At 44.3% G+C, this 26457-nt stretch overlaps 1 protein-coding gene across 1 annotated transcript in view; it reads right to left on the bottom strand.

Annotated features, from left to right (window-relative positions):
• Positions 1-3174: 3174 nt before the first annotated feature.
• BARX2 (BARX homeobox 2) overlaps positions 3175-26457 on the bottom strand; it is a 77938-nt gene continuing 54655 nt past the window's right edge. The window contains exons 2-4 of the mRNA XM_032168171.1: positions 18345-18645; positions 12476-12560; positions 3175-4289 (exon numbers count right to left, since the gene is read on the bottom strand). Of these exons, the coding sequence (XP_032024062.1) occupies positions 4023-4289; positions 12476-12560; positions 18345-18645 (653 nt within the window). The 3' untranslated portion in view covers positions 3175-4022. The remainder of the gene's footprint in view (positions 4290-12475; positions 12561-18344; positions 18646-26457) is intronic.

Here is a 26457-nt window from a genome sequence, read left to right as displayed (position 1 = left end):
GAAAAAATGTGGTCTATATACACAATGGAATATTACTCAGCCTTTAAAGAGAAGAGAATCCTGTCATTTGTGGTGGCACGATGACCTGGAGGACATTATGTTAAGGGAAATAAGCCAGACACAGACAAATATCACATATTGTCACTTTCTTTTTTTATTTTTAACTTTTAAGCTCCGGGTATAAGCGTGGGTTTGTTACAGAGGTAAACTTACGTCATGAGGGTTTGTTGTACAGATTATTTCATCACCCAGGTATTAAGCCTAGTGCCCATTAGTTGTTTTTCCTGATCTTCTCCCTCCTCCCACCCTCCACCCTCTGAAAGGCTCCAGTGTGTGGTGTTCTTTGCCATATGTCCATGTGTTCTCATCATTCAGCTCCCACTTATAAGTGAGAACATGTGGTAATTGGTTTTCTGTTCCTGCGTTCGTTTGCTGAGGATAATGGCCTCCATCCAGCTCCATCCATGTCCCTGCAAAGGACATGATCTCATTCTTTTTCATGGCTGCATAATATTCTATGGTGTATATGTAACACATTTTCTTCATCCAATCTATCATCGATGGGGGTTTAGGTTACTTTCATGTGGAATCGAAAAAAGTTGAACTCATAGAAGCAAAGAGTAAAATGGTGATTGCCAGCAGTAGGGGGTAGGAGGAGTTTGGAGAGATGTTGGTCAAAGGGTACAAAATTTCAGTTAGGAGAAATAAGTTCAAGAGGCGTATTGTACAACATGCTGACTATTGTTAATTATGTATTGTATACATGAAGGTTGCTGAGAGAATAGATTTTAAGTGCTCTCACCATAGATAAATATGTGAGGTCATGCATATGTTAATTAGCTTGATTTAGCCTTTCCACAATGCATACATGTTTCAAAACATCATGTTATACACCATAAATATACACAATTTTTCTTTGTCAATTAAAAAAATAACATTTTAAAAGGCCCAGCCTGGCCTCTCTGGGTCGCCAGGCAAAGCCATGCATAACTGAGGCTGGAAGACAAGCCAAGGGCTTGGGCTTGGATCCTCCAAAACACAAGGAAAGATCATCAGAGGGTCTTACACTCACCAGTGAATTCAACCCCTACGGGCAAGACACAAAGGCACAGGTCACATGCCAAGGGGTGAGAGTCAGAGGTCAGAAATAGCGCCCAGAACCCAGCACTCAGGAATACCACTGCATACGGACACGTATATTGTGCGGTGACAGTCACTGTCAGGCACCTCAGAAGAGGACATCATGAAAACACATGGACACATAGAGGGGGAAAAAAATACACTGGCGCCTATCGGAGGAGGCTGGGAGGAGGGAGGGGATCAGGAAAAAGAACTAATGGGTACTAGGCTGAAATACCTGGGCGATGAAATCATCTGTACAACGAACCCCCATGACACAAACCTACCGAGGTAACAAACCTGCAGATGTACCCCTGAACTTAAAAAAAAAGGACAGGACGTCACGGGAGCCCAGGACAAGAGATGGAACACCATCCTGGGAAGCCAGCATCCAGACAGGAGGCCTCTCTGGGGTAGCGCGAATGGGACAGAACTAACACTGACCCACCGGCTTACTTTGGCCATTGTGCACATTCTTTGTCTCACTGTGACACCACCTGGTAGGCAGATCATAAAACCGTATCATGGGGTGGGCTAGAGGTGGAGGAGACAGCATTCTGCCCGCTTGGTGCAAGCAACCTCGCACAGGCGGCTAGGTGTGGTCTGCTCCAACTGGTTCTCAGAAGCCAAATCCTCCCCTCCTTTGTCTATTCACAAGAGTTAAGAGAAAGACTGCCTTCTCTGTTGATCTCAGTAACAAAGGGGAGGAGGCACTGCCTTGGCAAAGTCAAAATTGCAGTCACTTTCTGATTGTTAATGGAGAAAAGCAGGCGGCCTGCCAGGTGAGGGAAAACACGCGGACCTTTCCTGTTTAACTTTGAAATGAATTATGTGATTGTTTTACAGAACTAGTAACAGGTTTGGCTTCCTTGTTGAGGCCACTGTCAAAAGTCAGTTGGGGTATTCTCCAAGCCTGCAACTGGGCAGAGTTGCTGTGTAATTAATTAGTAACTGAGAGTCCACTAAATGGGCACTCGGCCCTGTAAGGCATCGCAGGTGAGCATGCCGGGGCAGTGATCATAAAGGTGACCCCTGTGAGATCAGGCTCTGGGCCAGAATGCATGGGAATCAGACAAAAGAAAAACGGAGGCAGAGTCCTCCTGGTAGGCAGTCTAGAGCCTCCTTCTTTTTGGTCTTAAATTAACGTGGAACACCATTTTTAAATTTAAAATCACCCGGCACATCTAGTCAAGTAGTTATCAGATTTTCCTGTGTTAAAAGTTGCACAGCCCATCATCCAAATGAACACTTGGTCAAGAAAGCCTGGAAAGATGAACAAGAAACCAATAAAAATAATTACCTGCCGGGGATTCAGGGGAGGAGAGGGCAGGGTGGAAGCAAGTTGTTTTTTTTTTTTCGTTTGTTTTTTTTTTTTTTTTTTTTTTGAGATGGAGTTCCACTCTTGTTGCCCAGGCTGGAGTGCAGTGGCACGATCTTGGCTCACTGCAACCTCCGCCTTCCAGGTTCAAGCGATTCTCCTGCCTCAGCCTCCTGAGTAGCTGGGATTACAGGCATGCACCACCACACCTGGCTAATTTTGTATTTTTAGTAGAGACAGGGTTTCTCCATGTTGGTCAGGCTGGTCTCGAACTCCTGACCTCACGTGATTCACCTGCCTGGGCCTCCCAAAGTGCTGGGATTACAGGCGTGAGCCACTGCTCCCGGCCCGACTTCTTTTTTATAGTTTTGACTTTTGAAGCATATACATTTCTTACCTCTTTAAAAAAGTAAGACCATTGGACGCCCCAAATGTGAAGCGGCTGAGAAGGGAGCTGCTCTGTCAGAAGGTGGTGGGGAGAGGTGGAGGGGACAGGCGGTGGGGACAGGTGGAGGGGAGAGCCCAGCTACTCTGCCCTGTCCTCATCCCGGAGGCTCGGTTCCGCTCCCACAGTTCTCAGCACTTGGACACCAATGGCCTTGCCCAATCCCTTGTCTTATAGACGGGGAAAAGGCGGCCCCCCCCCCCCACCCCAGTCTGGTTCACTCTCTGAGTCTCTCTTCCCATAGGACACATTCAGGAAGGGTTAGATACACTCCTCAGAAGACACAAAACAGTCCTTTCGAAAGATTTATTTTTAATTAAAAAATAAAAGTTATCTGAACATATCTGCATTGCAGCTTCAGGGATGGAGACTTAACCCATTTATGCCGAAGGTCACAAATGTTTTTTATGAAAAATCAGATCTTGGCGATGACCTTGAGCAGTAGGATAGAAATAACTCCCACAAGCTTAGCGTTCCAATAATGGAACACTAGGCATAAATAGGTAAATGAAGCAAAAAAAAAAAGCTTACCAGTTCTCGGGTCTTATGAGCATCTTTTATAATGGGTACAAAGGCACACGTGTCTTCAAACAAACTTGATTCAGAAACATTTCTAACTCAGAACTCCCCCCATGTTTTTGCTCACCCTCACCCCCCAAAAAAATACAACCAAAAACATTAAATTCTTTTTTAAAACTACAGAAATAAGTGCTGAGTCAGCAAGGAACCTGGGCATGCTGCCCACATGCCGCCACCTCTCTCTGCTTTGATGACTGGCTGCCCAGAGGTCGGGAGGGAGAGAGCTAAGCACTCTCCACTGCATGCTGGGGTATAGGGCTTGCAACACAGACCCAGCCCTACAGCCGTCACCCTAGCTGGGGAAGGCAGCTCCTAGGCGCTCTCTTCCTTAATCAAGGGCATCCACGGCTAAAGCAGCCTTTCAGGAAGAGAAAGGCCCAAGACAGGTCTTTGTCAAATGCTTGCGATGACAAGGCCAATGGGAACTGTGGGAGGGAGGGAGATGGGTAGTCTCTTCTCCCCCAGTTTACTGGGCTGCTGGAAGGTTTTCTCTCCCTACTCTCCCTGCCTTCTCTCTTTGCCCTTCTCCCAGTCTCCCTCTTCCCTCAAAAGGGTTTTACTTTAGCTTAATGGTGGGGGTTCTGAAGAGGGTACTGGCAACTCCTGGGGCGGGTCTGGTGGCTCCGCCATCTCTAAGGGGACATCACATGCTTTCGGTTCCTGTGTTTCACAGAGCTCCTCCTGCCCCTGAGAGGGCTCCGGCCGCTCCTGACCCTGGGCCTGGCTGTTCATCTTCTCTTCAGCTTCAATCTCTTCTGATGTGGGGATGGAGTTCTTCTTGGGGCGACCTTTGGGTTTTGTGGGTGCTTCCTGTCCACCTTTAAGAACCTATGTGAGTAAAAAATCGTTATTAAATCTAAGAAATAACTCCTTCCCTCTGCCTTTCCACTCCCAGTATAACCTCACATTGAATCTAAACCATCTGTTCCGGCAGTGAAATTGCAGGATTTGGTAAACTATATTCTCAACCCATCACCTCTGGTCTACAAAGACACCTCCATTCTTTAGATGCTCAATGCACTTTTGGTCAATATTACATATTTTGGCATTTAATACAGTAATCATAAGCAGTTTCAGAATTCAACTTCAACAATAAGGAAAGAAGTGAAAATTAAAATGTTAATGCAATAACTGTCAAGTTGACAAGCTAAAAAGACAACAGTATTTGTAGCAAGCAGGAAAAAAACACACAGTGTGAAAGTGTGATTGTTACAACCTTTTCAAGACAATCTGAGAGTTCAGATCAAAAGCCTTAAAATGTGCATAGCTTTTTGATACAGAAATTCCTTAGGCTAAATTCTAAAAAATTATCTAAGACTGAGGCAAAGATTGATCTGCAAAAATATTCATCACAATATTGGTGATAACAGCAAAAGTTGGAGGGGGGTGATATCCTAAAAGTTTAGCTATGTAATTGGGTAGAATTATAGTAAATCCCAAAGACACAGAATACTTGACAACCATTACAATTACTATATAGGAGAATGTTTAATAACATGGAAAATATTATTAATATAGTTTTGTAAAAAACCAGATTCTTAGCATAATCCAATTTGGAGGCTAGACAACCTATATACCACCTTGTTTGCAGGATCATGGATCATTTTTAATCTTTACGTTTCTTCTATATTTTCTAAACTTTCAACAATGATCAAACATAAGTATTTCTGTAATCAGAAAAAATGTTATAAAACATGTAGTCTTGTAGTGTTTGAAGAAGTAGTACAGCAGCATTTAAAAAGCATTTTGGCTTTGATAGCAGAAAAACTGGGTTAAATTCCAACTCTGCCACTTATCATCTTTGTCTTTGGGAAGTCCTTTAAAGGCCCTGAGTGTCCGTTTTCTAATCTGTAAAATGGGAATAATAATACCTTGTATTACAGGGTGACAGTGAGGGTGACCAACAGATAATGTGTATGAAAGGACCAGAACTGCACCTGAATGGTAGGTTTCCTTTGCCCAGAATATAATATATATACCATCCACCCTCCTTCTTCTGGCTAAGTTCCCCTGGAAGCCTTCCTGATCCCCCAGGTCTAGGTTAAATGCCCTCTGCTATGTGCCTTAGGAGCAGCCTCTACTGTCCTGGCCAGAGCACTTTTCAGAAACTATGGTCACTGCATGTTTACCTGCTGCCCCTCTCACTTCAGCCCCTGCACATAGCAGGTGTTTGACAACTGTTACCAAATGAACTAGGCTTTCTCAACAAACCTTTCCGTAGAGTCGAGGAAAGATATAAAGCAAGCCAAATAACTGGATCCTAAATGGCCTTGGCTGACTTCAAAGGCCTGTCACCCTTATTATCCCAATTTGTGACCCACACAAGAGTCCCAGGAGGTAGACAGGGATAATTTTAAAAATATTTATATTTTACTTTGGAATGTAATAGACACTCCTTCCTCCACTGGCTTGGCATAGTCGTTGATTTTCTGGGCAGTTAGTGAGAAGGGCTTCCAGAGGACCTGGATTAGCACAGATGATTAGGGGTGGGAGATATTTTTGCTATTTATAAACCTAACTTAATCTTATCTTCTATATTTGTATATAAGCTTCTTGAAGACAAACCCTGCTTCTCTCCATTACTCCATGCTCCCAGAATCAAACTTCCAGCTAACTTCTATGCAGTCCCTAAATATTTACTGACTGTTCCTCTTTCCTTCAACAGCAGCAGAGAACCTCCAGGTGCTAATTTTAAGGATGAAACCATAAAACTTATTTTTTATACAGCTTTGAGATATAATTCACATACCAAATCCATTTAAAGTGCACTATTCAGTGATTTTTAGGATAGTCACAGAATTGTACAACTATCATCGCAAGGCAATTTTCGAACACTTCTATTACCCCAAAAAGAAACCCCATAGTATTAGCGGTCAGTCCCTATTTTCCCCCAGCCCCTACCTGATCTGCCCACAGCCCTAGGCAACCACTAGTCTGCTTTCTGTCTCTACAGATGTGCCTATTTTGGGACATTTTATATAAACAGAATCATATAATATGTGTACTTTTGTGACTGGCTTCTTTCACTCAGCATAATGTTCTCAATGTTCATCCATGTTGTAGCATTTGTCAGTACATAATCCATTTTATGGATATACTATGTTTTGTTCATTCACTCATCAGTTGATGGACACATGGGTTGCTTGCTACTGTGAATGAAGCTCTTATGCACATGGGAAAGAAGTGAAATTGAATTGCTGGGTCATTTGGCAACTCTATGTTTCACATTTTGAGGACTGTTTTCCAAAGCACTATTTTACGTTCCAGCCAGCTGCATAAGAGGGTTCCAGTTCTCCACATCCTCACCAACACTTGTTGATGTCTGTTTGACCACAGCCATCCTAGAGGGTGGGAAGTGGTATCTCATTGTGGTTCTGCTTTGCATTTCCCTGATGACTAATGAAGTTTAGCATCTTTTCATAGTGCTTATTGGCTAGCTGTATATCTTCATTGGAGAAATTGTCTATTCAAATCTTTTGCCCATTTCTAAATTTGGTTGTCTTTTTATTATTGAGTTGTAAGAGTTCTTTAAATATTCTGGATACATGTCCCTTATCAGATGCAAGCTTCTCCCATTCTGTGGGCTGTCTTCTCATTTTTCTAATGATGTCCTTCACAGCACAAAATTTTTAAATTTCGATGAAGCCCAATTTATGTTTTCTTCTGTTGCTTGTGCCTTTGCTGTCATATCTAAGGTTTCGTCTAATCCAAGGTCATGAATACTTACTCATATTCTAAGTTTTATAGTTTTCACTCTCACCATTTAGAAGATGATTCATTTTGAGTTAATTTTTGTGTATGAAGGAAGAAAACCAAGAAGTTCTCAGTAAACACCTCCTTTTAGCTAAAAATCTGCTCAACCACTGTCCTTTCCACATGAAGAGCTAACACACAGATATTAAGGGGAGCTTTAACGAGGTAGAGATGCTGACAGAAACCACCCCTGGGGAGAAGACATTCCCTGTATTTCTTTTCACATAAGTCATTATCTGATTTTGATTTCAGTCTGAGTGCAGACTTTTGAAAGCACCCAGTTGTGCCAAGATGGAATTTACATGTTGAAAGCAGATCCACTCAGTATGAAAGAGGTTATACAAAAGTAAGTTGCCCCATGTAGTAATCAAACTAGAAAAGGGCAGGTCCGTGGAAACCGCCTAATTGGCCAAAGAAAGTCCAGCCCAGCAATTAGAGAACACCACCCACACGGTTTGGACGGACCCCACCTGGCTGTTTTCCTACTGCCTGAAAAAAAAAATCCCCAAAACAATTAGACCATTTTCTAAATGGAATAAAACATTCCAGCACAAGCAATAATTGGGAGATAACTACCCTCTTGGCTGCTTTCTGCACTCAACCTCTGGCCCCTTGCCTTCCAGCACACCTGAGACATGCAATTATCTCAGAACCACTCTCCATCAGGAGCTGCCCATTCACATGCACCCTGTGGCCCTCCTCCCAGGAGCCCTCTCCCCATTTATTCTTAGAGCCAGTTTAGTCCCGTTGGTCCAGAGAAGCCAAAAAGCTCCTTGTCTAAGAGGTCACATGCCTCCTTCTGCCTCCCAGAAGAACACCTAGCACACCATCCAATTTTATTAGCCGTGCCTGGTGACGGCCCTCCTCCAAACTCTGCAACGAGGTATTCAGACCTTCTGTTACTGAAGGTGTTAAGACCGGGCCTTTTGCTTCCCTCTAAGCAGCCTGGGTAGGGGGCAGGGAATGTCAGTGCAGGAATGAACTCCCTCCTTCTCTCTACTTTTCAGATAGGAAACTGAGCTGACAGAGTTTGTCAGTATCAAAGAGCAAGCCAAGGGCAGAGCTGGGATTTGAACACAAACCTCCTGACCATTTGAATCTAACAGTCTTAGCAGTATTGCATTCAGCATAATGCGCGAGGGATATGTAAAATGGGCCACTGTTCTATGTCTGGTATTTATTTGCAATTAGCCAACCTCCCAGCAGACTCCAGGCAGTAGACTTATTAGTGGGGGTGATCTTTGCTCCTTTTTCTCTGTCTCTCTCTGCAGCTTTATAGGGCAGCGAGGGCCACATAACTGATGACTGTTTCCACGAAGCTGAAAAACAAGTTTGGATTCCCCAGCATGAATCTCCTCCCAGACACTGCTGCTCGCATTAGCTGACTTTCTCAGCCTGAAGATGTGATGTTCCACCGGACCTCAAGCAGGGCCCCACATGCGAAGGCGCTGACTGGGAGATGACTGGGGAGCAGGGACTGAGAAAGGACAAACACTCAGGGCTGCACCGAGTCCCTGAAACTCACAGAATTCACTTTTGGCTTAGGTATCCTGGCCTCCAAATATTTGGATTCTCTGAAGACATGGATTTTGTGGATAGGTAATAAAAATACTAATAATGATAATAATAATGGCAATAACATCTCTTGGCTGTATCCTATATGGCAGGTCCTATTTACGTGTTTTACAGAGATTAGCTCAGTTAATAACACAACCCTAAAAGGTACGTGTTTGTTAGGCCTTTTACTGGAGAGGAAACGGGCACACAGAGGTTAAGTAACCTGCCCAAGATTACACAGAGAGCTACTGGTAACAATTCATGGAGTTGTTCACTATTTGGGGACTTTTCATGAGAAAGATAATGACCATGAATAGTGTGGGGCCCACCCAATTCTGTGACTAGGAGAGAAAGGAGGTATCCGTTTGGATCCTCTCACAGAACAGAATGGCATTTTAGAGCTCAAAGAGACCACCGAATAATGAGGCTCTTTCAGCCTGTTGCAAAAACACTGTGGGTCCTGCAAGAACTAAAGCCAACAGCCATGGGATAGAGGGTGAGCATCCCATCTTAATGTGCAAGATTAAATTTACCCAACCCGCTATAGGTTACCAATGCTGACCGGTCAGAACTCGTCAGAGACGCTATCTTGGTTCTGGCAAGGTTACCCTTGGCAGCCATGTGAATAAGTCTGAGAATCAACTGCTAATCTTTTTCCAGTTCCAATTAGGTTACTAGCCTTGAGACATCTTTATTACCCAATTATCTTTTTCTTTTCCTCCCTAGTACCTAAACAGATAGCCTTGAAAGAGTTTTACTGGGAAACTAGATGAAGCAATCAGGATCACAACACAGCCTTGCTATTCCACTCTCTGCGCTGATCCTACAAATCTCCCTGCTGCTGCTCTGACTGCTCCGTGTAATAATAATACCAGTTCGCAGGTCTGTCTCCTGCACTTGACTGAGTACCTTTTTATAATGTTATTTTCTGCTGGAGAGACTCATGTCTTATCTTTGCATCTCCATGGCCCGATGAGTGTTAAATGCTCAATGAATTATCTCAAAAGTGAACTGACAGCTTGGGCCTCTTGGCTCCTAAAGGGACCTGAAGGTGACTGGCTTGCAGAATGTTCTGAGGTTAAATCTGCTAAGTTACTTCCATTTTGGTTTACATGGCATTGATACCCACCAATAACTGGCCCACAACCGTGCCAGCAATGCTGTTGCTGGTGAAAAACAAGTGACGTCAGAGACGAAGGCACACGCATTGTCCCACAGGCACTGGGCGGTGCTGGCAGAAGAGGCTGCCTGTCAATTCCTTAATCATCTGACTCACGAAAAGATTACTGATAACCAATTTAAACAATGCCTCTGCTACTTAGGAGGCATTGATTTCAATGCTGATGATTGATGAGGAAGGAGGTGGGTGGTGGGTGGATCTTGCACAGAAAGCAGTGAAGGGACTTGCCCAAAATCAGCCAGGGAAGGGCAGGCATGGGAACAAAGCCTGGTGCTTCTCACTCCCAAGTCTAGTACTTTAGAGACCATTCCCCCAAAGGGTATCCATGTGTGCTTAGCACTGTAGAGTTTTTGGAAGACTATCTAACTGAATCCATTCTTCCTTCAATTTCTTGGTTTTTTATTTTTATTATTTATTTATTTATTTTATTTTTATTTTTTGAGATGGAGTCTTGCTCCATCACCCAGATTGGAGTGCAATGGTGTGATCTTGGCTCACTGCAACCTCTGCCTCCTGGATTCAAGTGATTCTCTGGCCTCAGCCTCCCAAGTTACTGGGATTACAGGCGCCTGCCACCAGGCCCAGCTAATTTTGTATTTTTAGTAGAGGCGGGATTTCACCATGTTTGCCAGGCTGGTTTCAAACTCCTGACCTCATGTGATCCACCCACCTCGGCCTCCCAGACTGATGGGATTACAGGCGTGAGCCACCGTCCTGGCCACCTCCTTCAATTTTAACTTCTCCCGGACACCTTCTCCATTACCTCTCTTCTGAACTCCGATGGGCTTATAAATCCGTAACAACCAGCACTTAATTATAACATGCTTGGCAGCTACCTCCTGGGCCATGTTTCTCTGACTAGATCATAAATTCCATGAAGGCAAGGGTGATATTTTATTTCATTACTTCTTATAGTGCCTAGGACAAGGAATGGCTCACAAGAGACACAAAATATGTATTTGCTGACTCATGCAATCTCCATGTGTTTGAACACATAACTGGCATCTCTGTCTTAATTCGTGGGCACTTCATGAGCCAAGTCGCCTCCATTTGAAAACCCTTTCATTTCAGGGTCAGGTCCCCCCAGAGGAAATTACAAGATTTGCCCAGGAATTTCTTTTTTGGGAATATAATAATTGCTGCTTGTTGACTTTTTTCCTAATTTTTTCCATTGATATTCATTTGCAATTTACTTACTTTGTTTTTTTTTCTCCTCATTGTTAGCAGAAAATAGCAAGGAATAGCAAGAACTAAAAGTTTAAGAAAAAACAATATTGGACAAAACTATAATATCGAGAAAACATCTATCCACTGACTTTTTTTTTTTTTCCTGAAAACTGGGGTTTGGAGAACCCCTTAGTTATTTGATTATTGTGGAAAACATCATATTTCAGCCCTGAAACACCAAGAAATAGGGCTTGTGACCAGACAGGTTAGCAAATTAGAATGTCATCATGAAGGCATGGCATGGATGAGAGGAGAAAGAGCCACTAAGATTTGGTGAGGGGGTAAGAAGCCTATGGCAGGTGACATGGTGGCACCTGGGCTCCAGAGAACAGCAGGGCTTCTTCCCTTATCGCCACCCCTCCTCGTTTTCTTTTGCTCTGGGCTTTGACCTTGTCTCAGCGGTTTACAAAGCTGAGAAAGGAAACACTCAACTACTTTGGAAAATTTTGATTTAATAGTGCTTTTTTAAATGAAAAGAATAAATGATAATGAAATTGAGTTCCTCACAATGTAGGGATGTATATATTCTAATACTTAAAAATCAAAGATGGAAATATTCATTAGCTAGGCACTAGAGCAGGATGATGGAAACCGTGCTCATGATACCAGGCACTTCAGAATAACCAGGGGTCTTGTTAACACGCACATTCCCAGCCTTGGCCCAGACCTCTGGGACCAGAATCTGGGAGGGGGCCTAGAGTTCTGCATTTAACCTGCTACCCAGGGGACTCTGAGGCCCACCAAAGTTTGAGGATCACTGCGTTAGAGGATGCACAGCCAAAAGAACAGATGCATCCTCTATGTCATTATAAACAAAGAGTACCGACTTCTATTTTTAGCTCTTGGTGGGAGGAAGAAGGAAGTTGTTTGAAAAGGCTAGCAGGTAGGGTTAAAACTAGCAAGTTATGAGAAATATCTAATGTAGATGACGGGTTGATGGGTGCAGCAAACCACCATGGCATATGTATACCTACGTAACAAAACTGCACATTCTGCATATGTACCCTAGAACTTAAGTATAATAATTAAAAAAAAACTGGCAAGTTAAAAGCCTGTAAGCTTTTCTTCCTTTGATTTCTAAGGAAACAGAAAAAGAATATCCCTCTGTTTAGGAAATCCAGGTCAAGACGAATAGCTCAACCTACAGATGCAACAGCTTCCCCGTAAGCCAGCAGCATAGAAGGCCTTCCAATCTCTGCAGCCCAAACTGCCACATGGTCCGGCCTCCCTCCCAACAGCCCTGGAGTAAAAGCCCTTCCCATCAAGATGGGATCATGGTTAGTCACTCCTTTCTTACCATTTTCTTCCATTTCATCCTGCGATTCTGATACCAAGTCTTCACCTGCAGCTGAGTGAGTCCCAGAGACTGGGCCAAGTCCAACCTAGAAGGCACAAGATACAAAGGAAAGGTGAGCAGGATGGGGAGGAGCGGGAGAGATGGGATCCTGCTGACAGGCTCCAGACAGGCTCCAGCACTGGCTACCAAGGCTCGGACCTCGCCCATTAAACAAGGTCTTCCCCAAAGCGCTTTTCTTTCCTTCCAAGAATCCAACAGAGGAAACTCTGGGAAGCTGAGAAACTGAGAAACAGATGCCCGTGCCTGAGGACACCTGGGCCAGTCCCCATCCTGAAACATTCATGGTCTGCAAGGGACCTGAGAAGGATGTCTGGGCCTTCATCACACAGTCCTTTTCCTGGCTTGACAAGAGCATTCACTCTGACCCTCTGGCCCATCGTCCAAACTGGAAACAAAAGGCAAAGCCAGATGTTGCTGATGGGAATCCACTCATCATTCCAGACCCAGCCCCGGTTCCACCTCTGGCAGGTGATTCTCCTGGCTCCCACAGCTCGTCTCCTCTGCACCCTCCCACAGGCCAGCAGTCACCCAGATGGTCCCTCGTTTCCCGCTGTTCTCTAATCACTCCGACTGTGTTATTTCTGCCTCCCTAACTCAGCAGCCAGGGCAGCGTATACCTTGCACTTCTTTTCTACCTATGAAGGTGCCCATCACACTGCTAAATCCAGAACCGGTGCTCAAAAATACTTCTTAATGGATTGATTCAATCACTGTAGCTGTCCTAAATTGTTATAACAATTAAAATTATAAATAAATATTATAAAGATTCCAAAAGAAACATTAAATCCACAGCCCTTCCTGTTTTCCATTCTACTGCTAATCATGGTGCCGTATTTCTCTGTAGTCTTCTGAAAAGTCCTAAAAGTCAAAGCCATTTCTGGGGCTAAATCTAAGACACCCACCATTTCCTGAGCACCATGGCATCCCAGGCTACATGCTAAGCCCCTGACATGCTGTCTTATCTATCCCATTCACAACACAGTGAAGTAGTATAATTATTCCCATTTTACAGATAAGAGATTTGAGGCTTGGAGAGATTAGACTCTCTCAGCAACTGTGGCCAAATCCTGTCTGCTACCTGGTTGTGTAAATAAAGTTTTGTTGTAACAGGCCAGTCACAGTGGCTCATGCCTGTAATCCCAGCACTTTGGGAGGCCGAGGCGGGTGGATCACCTGAGGTCAGGAGTTGGAGACCAGCCTGGCCAACATGGTGAGACCCCGCCTCTACTAAAAATACAAAAATTAGCTGGGTGTGGTGGCACACCTGTAGTCCCAGCTACTCAGGAGGCTGAGGCAAGAGAAGTGCTTGAACCTGGGAGGCGGAGGTTGTAGTGAGCCGAGATCGAGCCACTGCACTGCAGCCTAGGCAATGGAGTGAGACTTTGTCTAAATAAATAAATAAATATTACTTCTGTGCCACAATATCAGAATTAGGTAGTTGTCACAGACCATATGGCCCACAAAGTGTAAAGTATTTACTGTCTGGCTCTGCCCAGAAAACCTTTACCGACCTCTGGCAGATGATCGTAGAGTTAAGAAGTGGGGCGGGATTCAAACCCACGATGTCTGACCTGTACCCCAGCTCCTGCACTGGGGCTCACACCCACTCACAACGTATCTGCACAAGTTGAACCTGTCAAAGGGAATCACAGGGATGCTTCATCCCAGGAAGCAGCAACCAACCAGGTGGCACAAGTAGAATGAGAAAGGGAAGTCTGCAGTCAGACTTCCGACATCAGTCCTTGAGACAACAACCATTGACCTAATAGGATAAGAACCCCAGGTCTACCTCAGCACCAACTGGAGAGCCACCTCCTTAAGTCAACATGAGCTGCCTCACTGCCACGCCAGCCCTGCTCAGCAAAGCAGTGTGGACTTTGAATGCAGCAACTTGGGACAACCACCCTTGACAGAGCTTGGGCAGCGACCCCCACTTTTTGAAAGGCCCCAGGTTTCTGAGGATTGCCGTCTGTGAATCTCGGGCCCACAGTCAGTCTCACTTGCCTGCTCCATGGGGAGTCTCAGGTGTGGGTTTTCAGCTGCAGCTCTCTACCTGGGGAGATCTAACCATCAGGGAGGCCCACAGGGACCGGCCCTGACAGTCTCAGGTGCAGCTGCCCAGTTGCCCTGCTCTGACCAGGCTGTATAATTTAAAGCCCCAATAATACACAGAGTGTTCCTTCAGGGGACCCTGGAAGTGGTCTTAAATCAGTACTCATATCCATCTGGTCATCCCTGTAGAAGGGCTACTAGAAGCTGGCAGTTTTATTGAAAGCGATTAACAGGGTAAAGCCAATAAATTCCCAGTGCCAACAGCACTTGGCTCTTCCCACAAATGAAGCACTGCTTCCCAAGCAGTCACTCATTGAGAACCAAGAACCCAGGGGGCCACCCCACAGACTTCTGGTCTCCCAGGCCTCCCTGGAGACGGGTCCTCCGTGGTTCTGGCTGGCGGTGCCTTCTCGAGCCCAGTTCACCTGAGGCCATCAGGTGCATTAGTCAATGGAAGGCTCAGTTCACAGCTCTGCAACTGCATTAGCCAACAGTGTTAGCTCACTTGGGAAAAATGCAGCCCTGACTCACTCTGGCTACAGAAACATGCTTCACTGTCATCAGCTTTCTCTCATTACCTGCCACCGTTACAAATTCTCACTTCCTTGCATATTCGCTTAAATGGGGTCACCTAGGAAACTGGAGAAACAAACACAGAGGAGGAGGGTGAGAGCTGTGGGAGGAGGGAGTGCTCATGGCCCTGGTCACGTAGGGAGGTGAGGAACATCTGAGAGGGCGGGTGAAGATGGCAGCTTCCATGCCAGCCAATGGTGTCCTCCTAGACAAGCGAGTCAATCCTGTGTAGGTGACCTGAGCGATGCCTGGGCAGGTATCGGGGAGCCCCAGGAGATTTAAGAAGAACTAATATTTCTGAAAAAAAAAAAAAAAAAAATTCTCTGACTTCTGAAAAATCAGCCTAAAATGTTAGCCATGCCTGCTGAAGCCCGTTTGACATACCACCGTGCTACCATAGACAAAGGTGCCCACTCCACTGGGTGCACAAGTTCATGAGGCTCTCAATTATATGCTAGGGAAGTGGAAACAGCCATATCACACCTGGAGATCCCATCTATTAACCTCTGGTTCACAGACCTGCCTCCTTCATCTGCCCAAAGACACTCCAAATGCACAGGTCTAGACCAGAACGCAACCTTTCCCCACCTAAGTCTACTCTGTCCTCTGTCTTCCAGCTTCAGTTCATCGTGTCCCTATCCACCTGCTGGCCCAGTCCGGAAACCACAGAATTCTCAACTCCCTTCTTGCTTCTTGATTCTGCCAATTCTCTCTTCAAAATTGTCCTCTTCTCACACATGGACACAGGGAGGGGAACCTCACACACCAGGGCCTGTTTGGGGGTGGGGGGATAGAGGAGAGATGGCATTAGGAGAAATACCTAATGTAGATGATGAGTTGATGGGTGCAGTAAAGCACCATAGCACGTGTACACCTATGTAACAAACCTGCACGTTCTGCACATGTATCCCAGAACTTGAAGTATAATCATAAAAAAAATTGTCCTCCTCTCTGTTCTTGCCTCTCTGTTCCCACTGCCACCCTTTAATTCAAGTCTTCATTGATGATCACCGGATTCTCTCCTAACTGGTCCCCGCTCCGTGTCTGGCCTCTCTCATCCATCATTTATGGTGCCACCACAGAGACAGTTCTAAAATGTAAGTCTGATCATGTCACCTCCAGCTCACAAAGGCAGTGCCAACTGCTTAAACAACCAAGTTCACATTTCAGCCAGGCATACGAGGTCCACCATTTGCCTGTTCACACCTTTTAAGCTGGAGATGTCCTGGCTACTTGCAGTTTCCTCCACATACCCGGCGAGACATGCTTCTTTGCCTTGTGTGTGCCAACCCCTCAGTGCGGGACACCCTGTCCCTCCTGGAATCAAAGCTCTTCTTAAATGTTACCTCCTCTGAGAAGCCTTCCCTAACCCCGTCTCCCACGCTCAGCAATATCCTGTGTTCCTACTGCACTCAGCACCGCACAGGCACCAGCGCCTGGCTTGCTGCGTCTTTGTTCCTGTAGTCGTTCCTTCCCCATGATCCCTTTCTGTCACAACAGGACACTCTCGACTGCTTTCTGGACCCGTAATCCCTGCCACAGTGCTCCAGTGGCACCCAGAAGACCCTTACCAAACAGCTGATGGTGCCTCATTAACAGAATCAGAAGCTAAATTCCCTTTTAGTCGGTGATATGCAGACTCCTCTGTCACTTAAATTTGTATCAAAGAGCTACTACACAACTTAAGACATTCATTTGAGGTTCCTTCCTCTACTTTTTGATAGGACTGGTGTCCAACCTGATATGGCCAAGGCAGCAGGCAAAAGAAGAGGAAAAAGGACCTGAAAAATCTCCCTAGTAAATAGGATCACACATTATTAGCTCAGCCATCTCCAGAGTCAGTTTGAAATAACAAGATGAGACACTGAGATACACACTTTTGTTTTTTGTTTTTTGTTTTTTTTGAGACTGAGTCTCGCTCTGTTGCCCAGGCTGGAGTGTAGTAGCATGATTTTGGCTCACTGCAACCTCCACCTCCTGGGTTCAAGCAATTCTCTGTCTCAGCCTCCCAAGTAGCTGGGATTACAGGTACCTGCCACCACGCCCAGCTAATTTTTGTATTTTTAGTAGAGACGGGGTTTCACCATCTTGGCCAGGCTGGTCCTGAACTCCTGACCTCATGATCCACCTGCCTCGGCCTCCCAAAATGCTGGGATTACAGGCATGAGCCAACATACCTAGCTAATTTTTTTTTTTTTTTTTTTTTTTTTTAGGAAACAGGGTCTCACCTAGAGTGCAGCGATGCAAGCTGATGCAATCTTACCTCACTGCAGTCTCAAACTCCTGGGTTCAAGTGATCCTCCCATCTTAGCCTCTTGAGTGGCTGGGACTACAGGTGCATGCCATCACACCTGGCTCATATTTTAATTTTTGTAGAGACGGGGTCTCACAACGTTGCCCAGGCTGGTCTCAAACTCCTAGCCTCAAACGATCCTACTGCCTCAGCCTCCCAAACTGCTGAGATTACAGGTGTGGGCCACAATACCCGACCCAGACACACACTCTGGCATATGTTTCAGTTAAAATAGTAAATTAAAGAAAAGGAGGTGAGGCATTGAGGCCTCCAAGAAAGCAAGGGTCACAGCCTCCCCAACATGGATCTCAGAGGGGTTCAAAGAAGGGGCTCTCAGCCAGGTCCTCCTGGGTCTCAGTCAAATGGTTCCGACTTGACATCCGGCAAATTCACCAAAATGTCTGACATCCTCAACTGGATCACTCCAGCCCTTCCCAAGCAATAGCCAGGCCAGCAAACTGAGTCAGTGGGGAATCAGCTGGAGGCCGTGGAGAAGATTGAGAAGATCATGAATCCCAATTCCAAATCTAGTCCTGCTGCCTCCAATCCTGAGTGAGTGGCTTAAAAACCAAGCCTGTTTCCCAGCTGACCGCCTGAGCAACCATTTGCTAAACTTAACCTTGTTTATGATACTGAAATAGTTAAGTTCAAATATGGAGATAGAGTGGTGAGTGTAAGTTCAGCCACAGGCAGGCTCCAGGGACTGTGTGGTGGATTCATGTGGGCTGGGTTCTGTTAACCAAGGCTGAGATGACTTGAGCCAAGGAGTGGATTCCTGCCACAGTGTCCTGCCTCACTGTAACAGTGCTCCGGCTCCACGGCCCACAATGTGAGCAAGTCTCCCGTTCTCAAGGGCCTTCACCGCGGAGAGTCCCTTCCCTGTGTCCTCACCTGTCTGGGGTAGACAAATACTTCTGCTTCTGGAATTTCTTCTCCAGGCCCATGAGCTGCAGCTCGGTGAAGATGGTGCGACTCCGGCGGGGCTTCTTCTGTCGGGGCGTGGGCTGTTCCGTCTCTGACTCACTGCTGGCTAGGGCCTCGCCCCCTGGGGCCTCAGCAGAGACCGCCTCGGTGACCGGGTGGCAGGACAGTGCCTGGGTGATTCCCGGGGTGGCAGGGACCAGGTGGGAGATGACGGTGGGCTGGCGGGTGATCACCGAGAGGAGTGGATATGCCCGCAGGGAAGGGGAGCCTGGAAAAGAAGCAGGGAGGCAGGTCACCACAGGGAACAGTGTGGGGAAGCAGGCCAGGACCTGCGGAGGGCCACTGGCTGAGGTCTGTCTGACAGGGAGGGCCCTGCCCTTAAGGAGGTACAGATGGAGGAAGGGGAAGGAGAAGTAATCAAGACCTACAGCTGCAGGGCAGGCACAGAGATCTGCTCTGCTCAGTGTGGGAGGACGAAGCCCACGGCCCAGAAGAGGTTCCTGCAAGTCCTCTGGTTTTAAGCAGACCCTTCCCCTCTCTCTCCCTTCGGAATCCCTAAATTCTTGGTCCATGGGACCAGGCAGATGAAAAGAAGTAGTCAGGAAAAGCTAGAGACACATATTTCAGAAACCCGAAATAGATTTGTAATATGCAAACTTCCTGAGAACCACCTGTGGTCTTTATAAAAAGACATGCTTGTAGCTATGAATTCTTCCTGAGAAGTCTGTGTACCTTGAATCATAGCATTTTTCAGAGCTTGAAAGGATGCTTTCGGATTATTTAATTCAACTTTCTCATCTCAGAGGGAGTAAATTGCCCCAGGAAGGTTAAGTGAGTTGCCTAAGATAACGTAACTAGGAAGAAGCAGATGGAGGAGTCAAACCAAGTTCTTCTGGCTTGAAGTCCCATGCTATCAGCACATCATGAATCACGTGGATACATCATTTAGAAGAGGGAGACAAACAGATTTTAAATAACATGAAAGGTCAGATCGGTATGACTGGCACCTCCAGCACTATGTTAAGGAGGATTCTCAGGCTGGCCAGCGCTTCGCTGAGGAAAAGGTGCTGGGGTCGATTAACAATGTCTGCTACGGGCATGTGGCCAGGGCAGGGTATGGTGGCATACATACCAGTTATATGCCACTCCTGCGTTAGGAATTTCAAGGCAAGAGTCCTTTTCTGTCCAACAATCTGTTAAATCTGTAAAGTTCAAGTAAAGAGCTTTTTCCTTTGATTATTCAACATGGAGCTTAAAATGTCTGGATCATTAACTGTGAATCATTTTATCTCTCAGTTTCATCATCCATAAGGTGAGTAAGAAAAGTAGCTGATTCCAAAGAATCCTTCAAGCTCTAATATACTGATGCCACAAAAGGACCTCTCATCCTCCCCATTTGATATCTGATGAAAATGGAGAAGACCCAGGGGCTGCCCTTTGGGACTCAGTCCAGCCCTGAAAAGTGACTTCAAGGCCACAGCCAGCATCTGAGCCAACCAACATTCACACTAGCTCTGAGTTGAAACTGACTAACATCACAGAAGCATCCAGGTACTACCTGTGCTCCAGCTCTCTTCTCTGGGTTGGCATTTCTCTTCTTATTCCTTCCCATGCCTTTGTTTGGCCCCTAGTCACAGTTGTTAAAACAAATAACTTCTCTTGTTCTTTGAGTACACTTCTAGCAAGGCCCAGCAGAAACCACAAAGTGGTTAAATAACAATAAATCACCACTTGCTACAACTGCCATTAACTCTCCAGCCAACTCCAACACTTGACGTTTTGTGCTGTGGATTCTTTTTAAGAAAAAAAGCATCACCTAGGAATGATATTTTAGAGCAAGAAAATGAGGATGTGTGGGCCTGTGGTTTGGATCTCACAGCACACATCCTGAAATGATACTTCTTGAAAAAGAAGTTGGAAGCTTCTTAAAAAGGCATAAGATGTTTCTCATCTCAAATCACCTTACTCCTTTACGTCTGTCACTTCTTTCAAAAGAGACTATCTTTCTTTAGCAGGCTAATGTGTAATCTAGAAACGAAGAAGCTTATCATTATAGGAAATGGCTAACAATCCACCTCTAAGTAAGGCTTTGTATCACCTTTCTCTTTTGTAAGAGAGTTAAACATTTTTTTACCCAACATTGAATAATATTTTGAAAGTGTGGTAATATCTAGCACTGGCAAGCATATGCAGAAATAGGCATTCATATATTGTTGGTGGGAGTGTAAAACAGCATAATCCTTGAGGACAAATTAAGCAGCAACTACCAAGTCACTGACAGGGAATTTCGCAATTTGAGGTCTGCGCGCACAAAGATTTATGTACAAGCATATTCACTGCAGCCTTGCTTATAATCATGAGAGGGGGAAATAACCTATATATTAATATCTCTCAACAGGAAAATAATTAAATAAATTGTGGTACATCCATAGTATGAACTACAAAGTAACCATTAAAAAGTACTATCTAGGCCAGGTGTGGTGGCTCATGCCTATAATCCCAGCACTTTGGCAGGCTGAGGCTGGAGGACTGCTTGAAGCCAGCAGTTCAAGACCAGCCTGGGCAACAGAGTGAGACCGTGTCTCTACTTTTTTTTTTTTTTTTACTTACTTTTTTGTTTGTTTTTTTTTTTTTTTAAAGTAGAGACAGGGTCTCTGTTGCCCAGGCTGGTTTTGAACTCTTGGCCTCAAGCAATCCTCCCATTTCAGCCTCCCAAAATGTTGGGATTATAGGTGTGAGCCACCGTGCCCAGTCGGAGATTCTGTCTCTGAAAAAAAAATAGATAGAAACTGATGAGAAAGAGAGATGAATAGATGGATAAACTATATATAAACTCATACGAGAAAATACCTAATGTATTATTGAGAAAAATATGATGTAAAATCATTTGTATTATTCTTTAAAACTATGATTTTTTTTTTGTCTGCCTTTATAAATGCATTTTTAAAAGTCTAGAAGGCTAGTTATCAAACTATTAACAGTGATAACCTCTGGGGAAAGGCTTGGAATAAAACAGGGTGAAAAGGAATCTACACATTTGCATCTAATCCTGCATTCAATCCAGCCATGAATATTTACTGAGCATCTACTATGGGCTACACTCTGCTCTGGAAGCTGGGGAGATAGCAACAAATACGATAAAGTCCCACCTTCATGGAGCTTACATCCATTTGGGGAGGCAGACAGCAAACAAATAAACAAGTAAATATGTAAATAGTGCCAGGTAGTGATAAACTATGATGAAAAATACAGCAAAGTGTGAAGATGGGGCAGGTGGGGCAGAGGGCAGGTGTTGGGGATGAGGAGTCAGGGAAGGCCACGGTGGGAAGATGGCCCTTCTGCATATAAGCGCCCCCACGCAGAGGAGGGCCTGGAGAAGGCACGGGACAAGCACCCCAGCTCCAGAACCAGCACAGGCAAAGCCCTAAAGGCCGAAAGAGCATGGGTTGAAAGAGACCAGCAGAAAGGCAGAGCAGGCAAGGGCGGAAGTCACAGGAGAGAAAAATGGGAAGAGAGCTGTTGGAGCCAGATTACGCAGGGCCTTGTAGGTCAGAGCAAATCACTTGGGTTTTATTCAAAATGTGATTTTTAAAAAAGCCATTGGTAAGATGTGAGCTGAGGGAGGACATGATCTGACTGATGTCTTTAACCATCCCTAAGGAGGTTGGATTGCAGGGGCCAGGGTGGGAGCAGAGAAACCAGTGAGGAGGCCAGGCTGTATTCTTCTAGACCAGAGGCAGCAGCTACAGCAGTGAGAGGGGGTGCATTTTATAGCTAAGGTTGAGAGGACTTGTTGAAGGACTGAATGTCAGGTATGAGAGAGAGAGTTGCCAGGAGAGGCCTGACGTTTTGGTCTTAGCAACTGGAGGAAGGATGGTGCCCCTTACCAAGATGGGAAAGACTGGGCAAAAAGCAGGATTGAGTGAGAAAACCACGATTTCTGTGTTAGACAAGTTGCTATTAAACATCTTGCACGTGTTGAGGAGTCAGTTAGATAGAGGTTAGGTTAGAGACACAACTCCTGGGAGCCGATGTGGCATATTGGACCATGGAATTGCATGAGATCACCAAGGGAGTGAGTGGAATAAAAAAGCGAAGAAACACAAGGGCTGAACTCTGAGCACGCCAACATCTGAGGTCACAGAGAGGAAGGGGAGCCGGCCAAAGACACTGAGGAGTGGACAGAGAAGCAGTAGGAAAGCCCATGTCCCTCGGCATCCCCAACTCTAGATGATACTTCTGCACTGTTCACATTTTGCACAGGTGAGTATCTTTTTTTAAAAATTTTTTAAAAAGGAAAGTTACATTAAATGAGTTATAAGTTTCATTCCCATTCTAAAGTTTAATTTTATGTTCAGTTTGTCAAAAAGAATAATCTTTCATTGACCCTTGATCCCAAGGAGTGGTTAAAACTTCTTCTAAAAGCTAGGCAAAGAAACTCAGTCTAGAAATCCCAGAAATTGAGTATAAAATATGTTTAGTTTTATGACACTTCTAGTAAAACAAACACTGTCGGTGTTCTCCTGGGAAAGGGGGGCTCTTTAGCCCATTCGGAATCCAAAGGTCTAGAGAATTTTCTCCCTTTATGTCAAAAGATGTTTGGGTTCTTGAATCATATTCATTATTTTAAAAGAAACGTCATTTAATGTGGAGAAATAATAGTCTTTTCAACAAATGAGGCTGGGTGTGGTGGCTCACACCTGTAATCCCAGCACTTTGGGAGGCCGAGGTGGGCAGATTACTTGAGGTCAGGAGTTTGAGACCAGCCTGGCCAATATGACAAAACCCCATCTTTACTAGAAATACAAAAATTAGCTGGGCGTGGTGGCACACACCTGTAATCCCAGCTACTTGGGAGTCTGAGGCATAAGAATCCCTTGAACCCGGGAGGCGGAGGTTGCAGTGAGCTGAGATCATGCCACTGCACTCATAACACTCCATTTCAAAAAGTAAATAAATAAATAAAAAATTTTAAAAATAATTGCTTTTAAAAAACGGTGCTGGAGCAATTGGACATCCAGATGCAAAAAATAAAAATAAAAATAAATAAAAAGAGCCTTGACCTCAAAAATCATTTTAAAAATTCACTCAAAATTGATCATAGACCTTCAGTAGAAACACAAACCTATAAAATTTTCAGAAAGAAACATTAGAGAAAAATCTGTGACATTGGGTTAGGTAGAGAATTCTTAGCCATGATACCGAAAGCATGATCCATAAAATAAAAAGGCAAAAAACTGGTCTTCATCAAAATTAACAATTTTTGCTCTGTAAAAGACACTGTTAAGAAAATTTAAAAAGCTGCACACTGTGAGACCTGACAAATCTCACACCTGACAAATGATTTTTACCTGGAATATATAAAGAACTCTCAAAGTCTGAGAGTTAAAAAATAACCCCATAACAATGTGCCAAAGTTTTGAAAAGACACTTTACCAAAGAGGTTCTATATATGGCAAATTAGCACATGAAAAGATGCGAATGAAGGAGATGCAAATTAAACACCACAGAGAGATAGTGCTACACAGCTGCTAGAAGGATTGATGCTTTTAATGAATTTACAATATCAAGTGCTGGTGAGGATGTGGAACAACTGGAACTCTCCTTCATTGCTGGTGAGAATGCAAAATGGTACAGCCTCTTTGGAAAGAGAATTAGTAGTTTCTTATAAAGTTAAACAAACGGTTACCATATGACCTAGCAAAACGCCCCCCCGCCCCCAGATATTAACCCAAGTGAAAAGAAAACACAAAACCCTGTATACAGATGTTTACAGCAGAATTATTAGTAATTATCAAAAACTGGAAACAATCCAAATGTCCCTCATTTGGGGATGGATAAACAAAAACTGGTACAGACACACAACGAAATACTACTCAGAAATATAAAGCAATAAAATGACTGATTCACACTGGGAGGCTGAGGCGGTAGATCTCTTGAGTCCAGGACTTTCAGACCAGCCTGGCCAACATGGCAAAACCCTGTCTCTACTAAAAATACAAAAGTTAGTCGGGCATGGTGGTGCATGCTTATAATACGAGCTACTCAGGAGGCTGAGGCATGAGAATCGCTGGAACCCGGGAAGCGAAGGTTGCAGTGAGCAGAGATCACACCACTGTACTCCAGCCTGGGCGACAGAGCAAGACTCCGTCTCAAAAAACAAAACAAAACAAAAAACTATTGATGAATAGTGGATGAATCTCAAATGACTATGCTTAAGTGAAAGAGGCCAGACTCAAAAGGCTACATGATTCTATTATAGGACATTAAGGGAAAGGCATAACTAGGAATAGAGAACAGACTGCCAGAGGTTAAGGGTTGGGGAAGAGCTTAACCACAAAGGGGAAGCGCAGGAGAACTGGCTGGGGATGGAGGAAATGCGAGGGGAGGTGCTAAGATTGTTTTGTATCTTAACCACGGTGGTGGTTATATAATTTTTTGTATTTGTCAAAACTTGTTTTTCTACCAAAATAATGAATTTTTACTAAATATAAATTAAAAGGAAATTTCAAAAGAAATTAAAATGTCACACACATTTGCTACAAAATAAATTTAAAACAATTCAAAACTACATAAAGTAGAAGACTCCCCTCACTACTTTCAATCCCGTATCTTAGAGATAAACTTACAGAATTGTTCCTATGTACATATACATATGACCTAAATCCAGTAATATGTATGTTAATCTATTGAAATCTATAGTTACAAAATGCTTATTTTACAAAATATAAATGTGTCACATTATTTTTTCTGAATGGATAGCCAAAAACTCTAACACCATATATTGACTAGTTCAGTGACTTAAAATGGCAGGGTTAAGATATAGTAAATTCCCAAAGAAATGAAGTTGGGAATTTTTGCTCATCAGAATTCTGGGAGTCTGCTGGGGAATTTCCATCAGCAGAATTCCGGGAATCTCCCGCTCTCCAGAAAAGCAGCCAAACCAGGGAAAAAACTACCCTTCCCAAGGGCTGCCCTCTGTGGAGGTGGTCGCAAATTGGGAACACAATGTATGGGGGGGCAGGGAATGGTGGGGGAAGAGAAAGTTAGAAAACCACAAGAGATGGGGACACATTTATAGAGGCTGCCGTGAGTTTGCACCTTGCAGGAGAGTGAAGGCTATTTAGGCAAGATTTCTGGAAAATATTTTAGGGAGTATACTTTGTGAAATCCATGAATATACTCCTTTAAGAACAAGTAAAATAAAGATCTTCATATTCAAGGCTTCCATAGTCATATTTCTGATTTACATCCACTAGGCCATATGGGGCCCTAGAAATAGTTGGGTTATATTATGTATACATGGGTCTATTCCCAGATTCTGTTCTGTTCTACTGAACTAATACATGATCCTATTATGGGATCACTCCACTTTAATGACTGTGGGTTTTTAGGGAGTTTTCTTATCTGGTAGAACGAGTCGCCTCTTTATTTTTCTTACAGAATTTTCTTGGCTATTGACATTAATTTATTTTTCCAGTTGAACTTTCGTTTTTTTTCCTTAGAAACAGGGTCTCCCTCTGCCACCCAGGCTGGAGTACAGTGGTGCAATCATAGGTCACTGAAACCTTGAACTCCTAGGTTCAAACGATCCTCCTGTCTCAGCCTCCCAAGTAGCTAGGGCTACAGGCACGTGCTACCACACTCTGCTAATTTTTTTTTTTAGAGGCAGGGTCTCCCTGTGTTGCCCACGCTGGTCGCAAACTCTTGACCTCAAGTGATCCTTCCACCTCAGCCTCCCAACGTGCTGGGATTACAAGTGTGAGCCACCATGCCCGGCCTCCAGTTGAACTTTAGAAATCAACTTGTTAGACTCTAAAGAAAGTCCCATTAAAAACTTGATTAGAGTTACTGTAAACTTATAGATTAATTTATAGAAATGATTCTACTGATGATCCTGTCCTTTAGTAGGCTGAAAAGCCATTGCTGGTTATTTAAAAATGACTTCTAGAGATCTGGGCAATTTGGTTCCATAAAGCTTAAACCTAATGAAAAATCTTCATGAAAAAAAAACAAAAACACAACTTCTGATAAATAATAGTGACTTAAAGCAACATCCTAGTCACCAAAGTCCATTGTT

This window comes from Hylobates moloch, unplaced genomic scaffold (assembly GCF_009828535.3).
Source record: "Hylobates moloch isolate HMO894 unplaced genomic scaffold, HMol_V3 SCAFFOLD_11, whole genome shotgun sequence".
NCBI classification, from domain to species: domain Eukaryota; kingdom Metazoa; phylum Chordata; class Mammalia; order Primates; family Hylobatidae; genus Hylobates; species Hylobates moloch.
The sequence above is the reverse complement of the archived record's forward strand: the minus strand, read 5'-3'. Positions and strand labels throughout refer to the sequence as shown.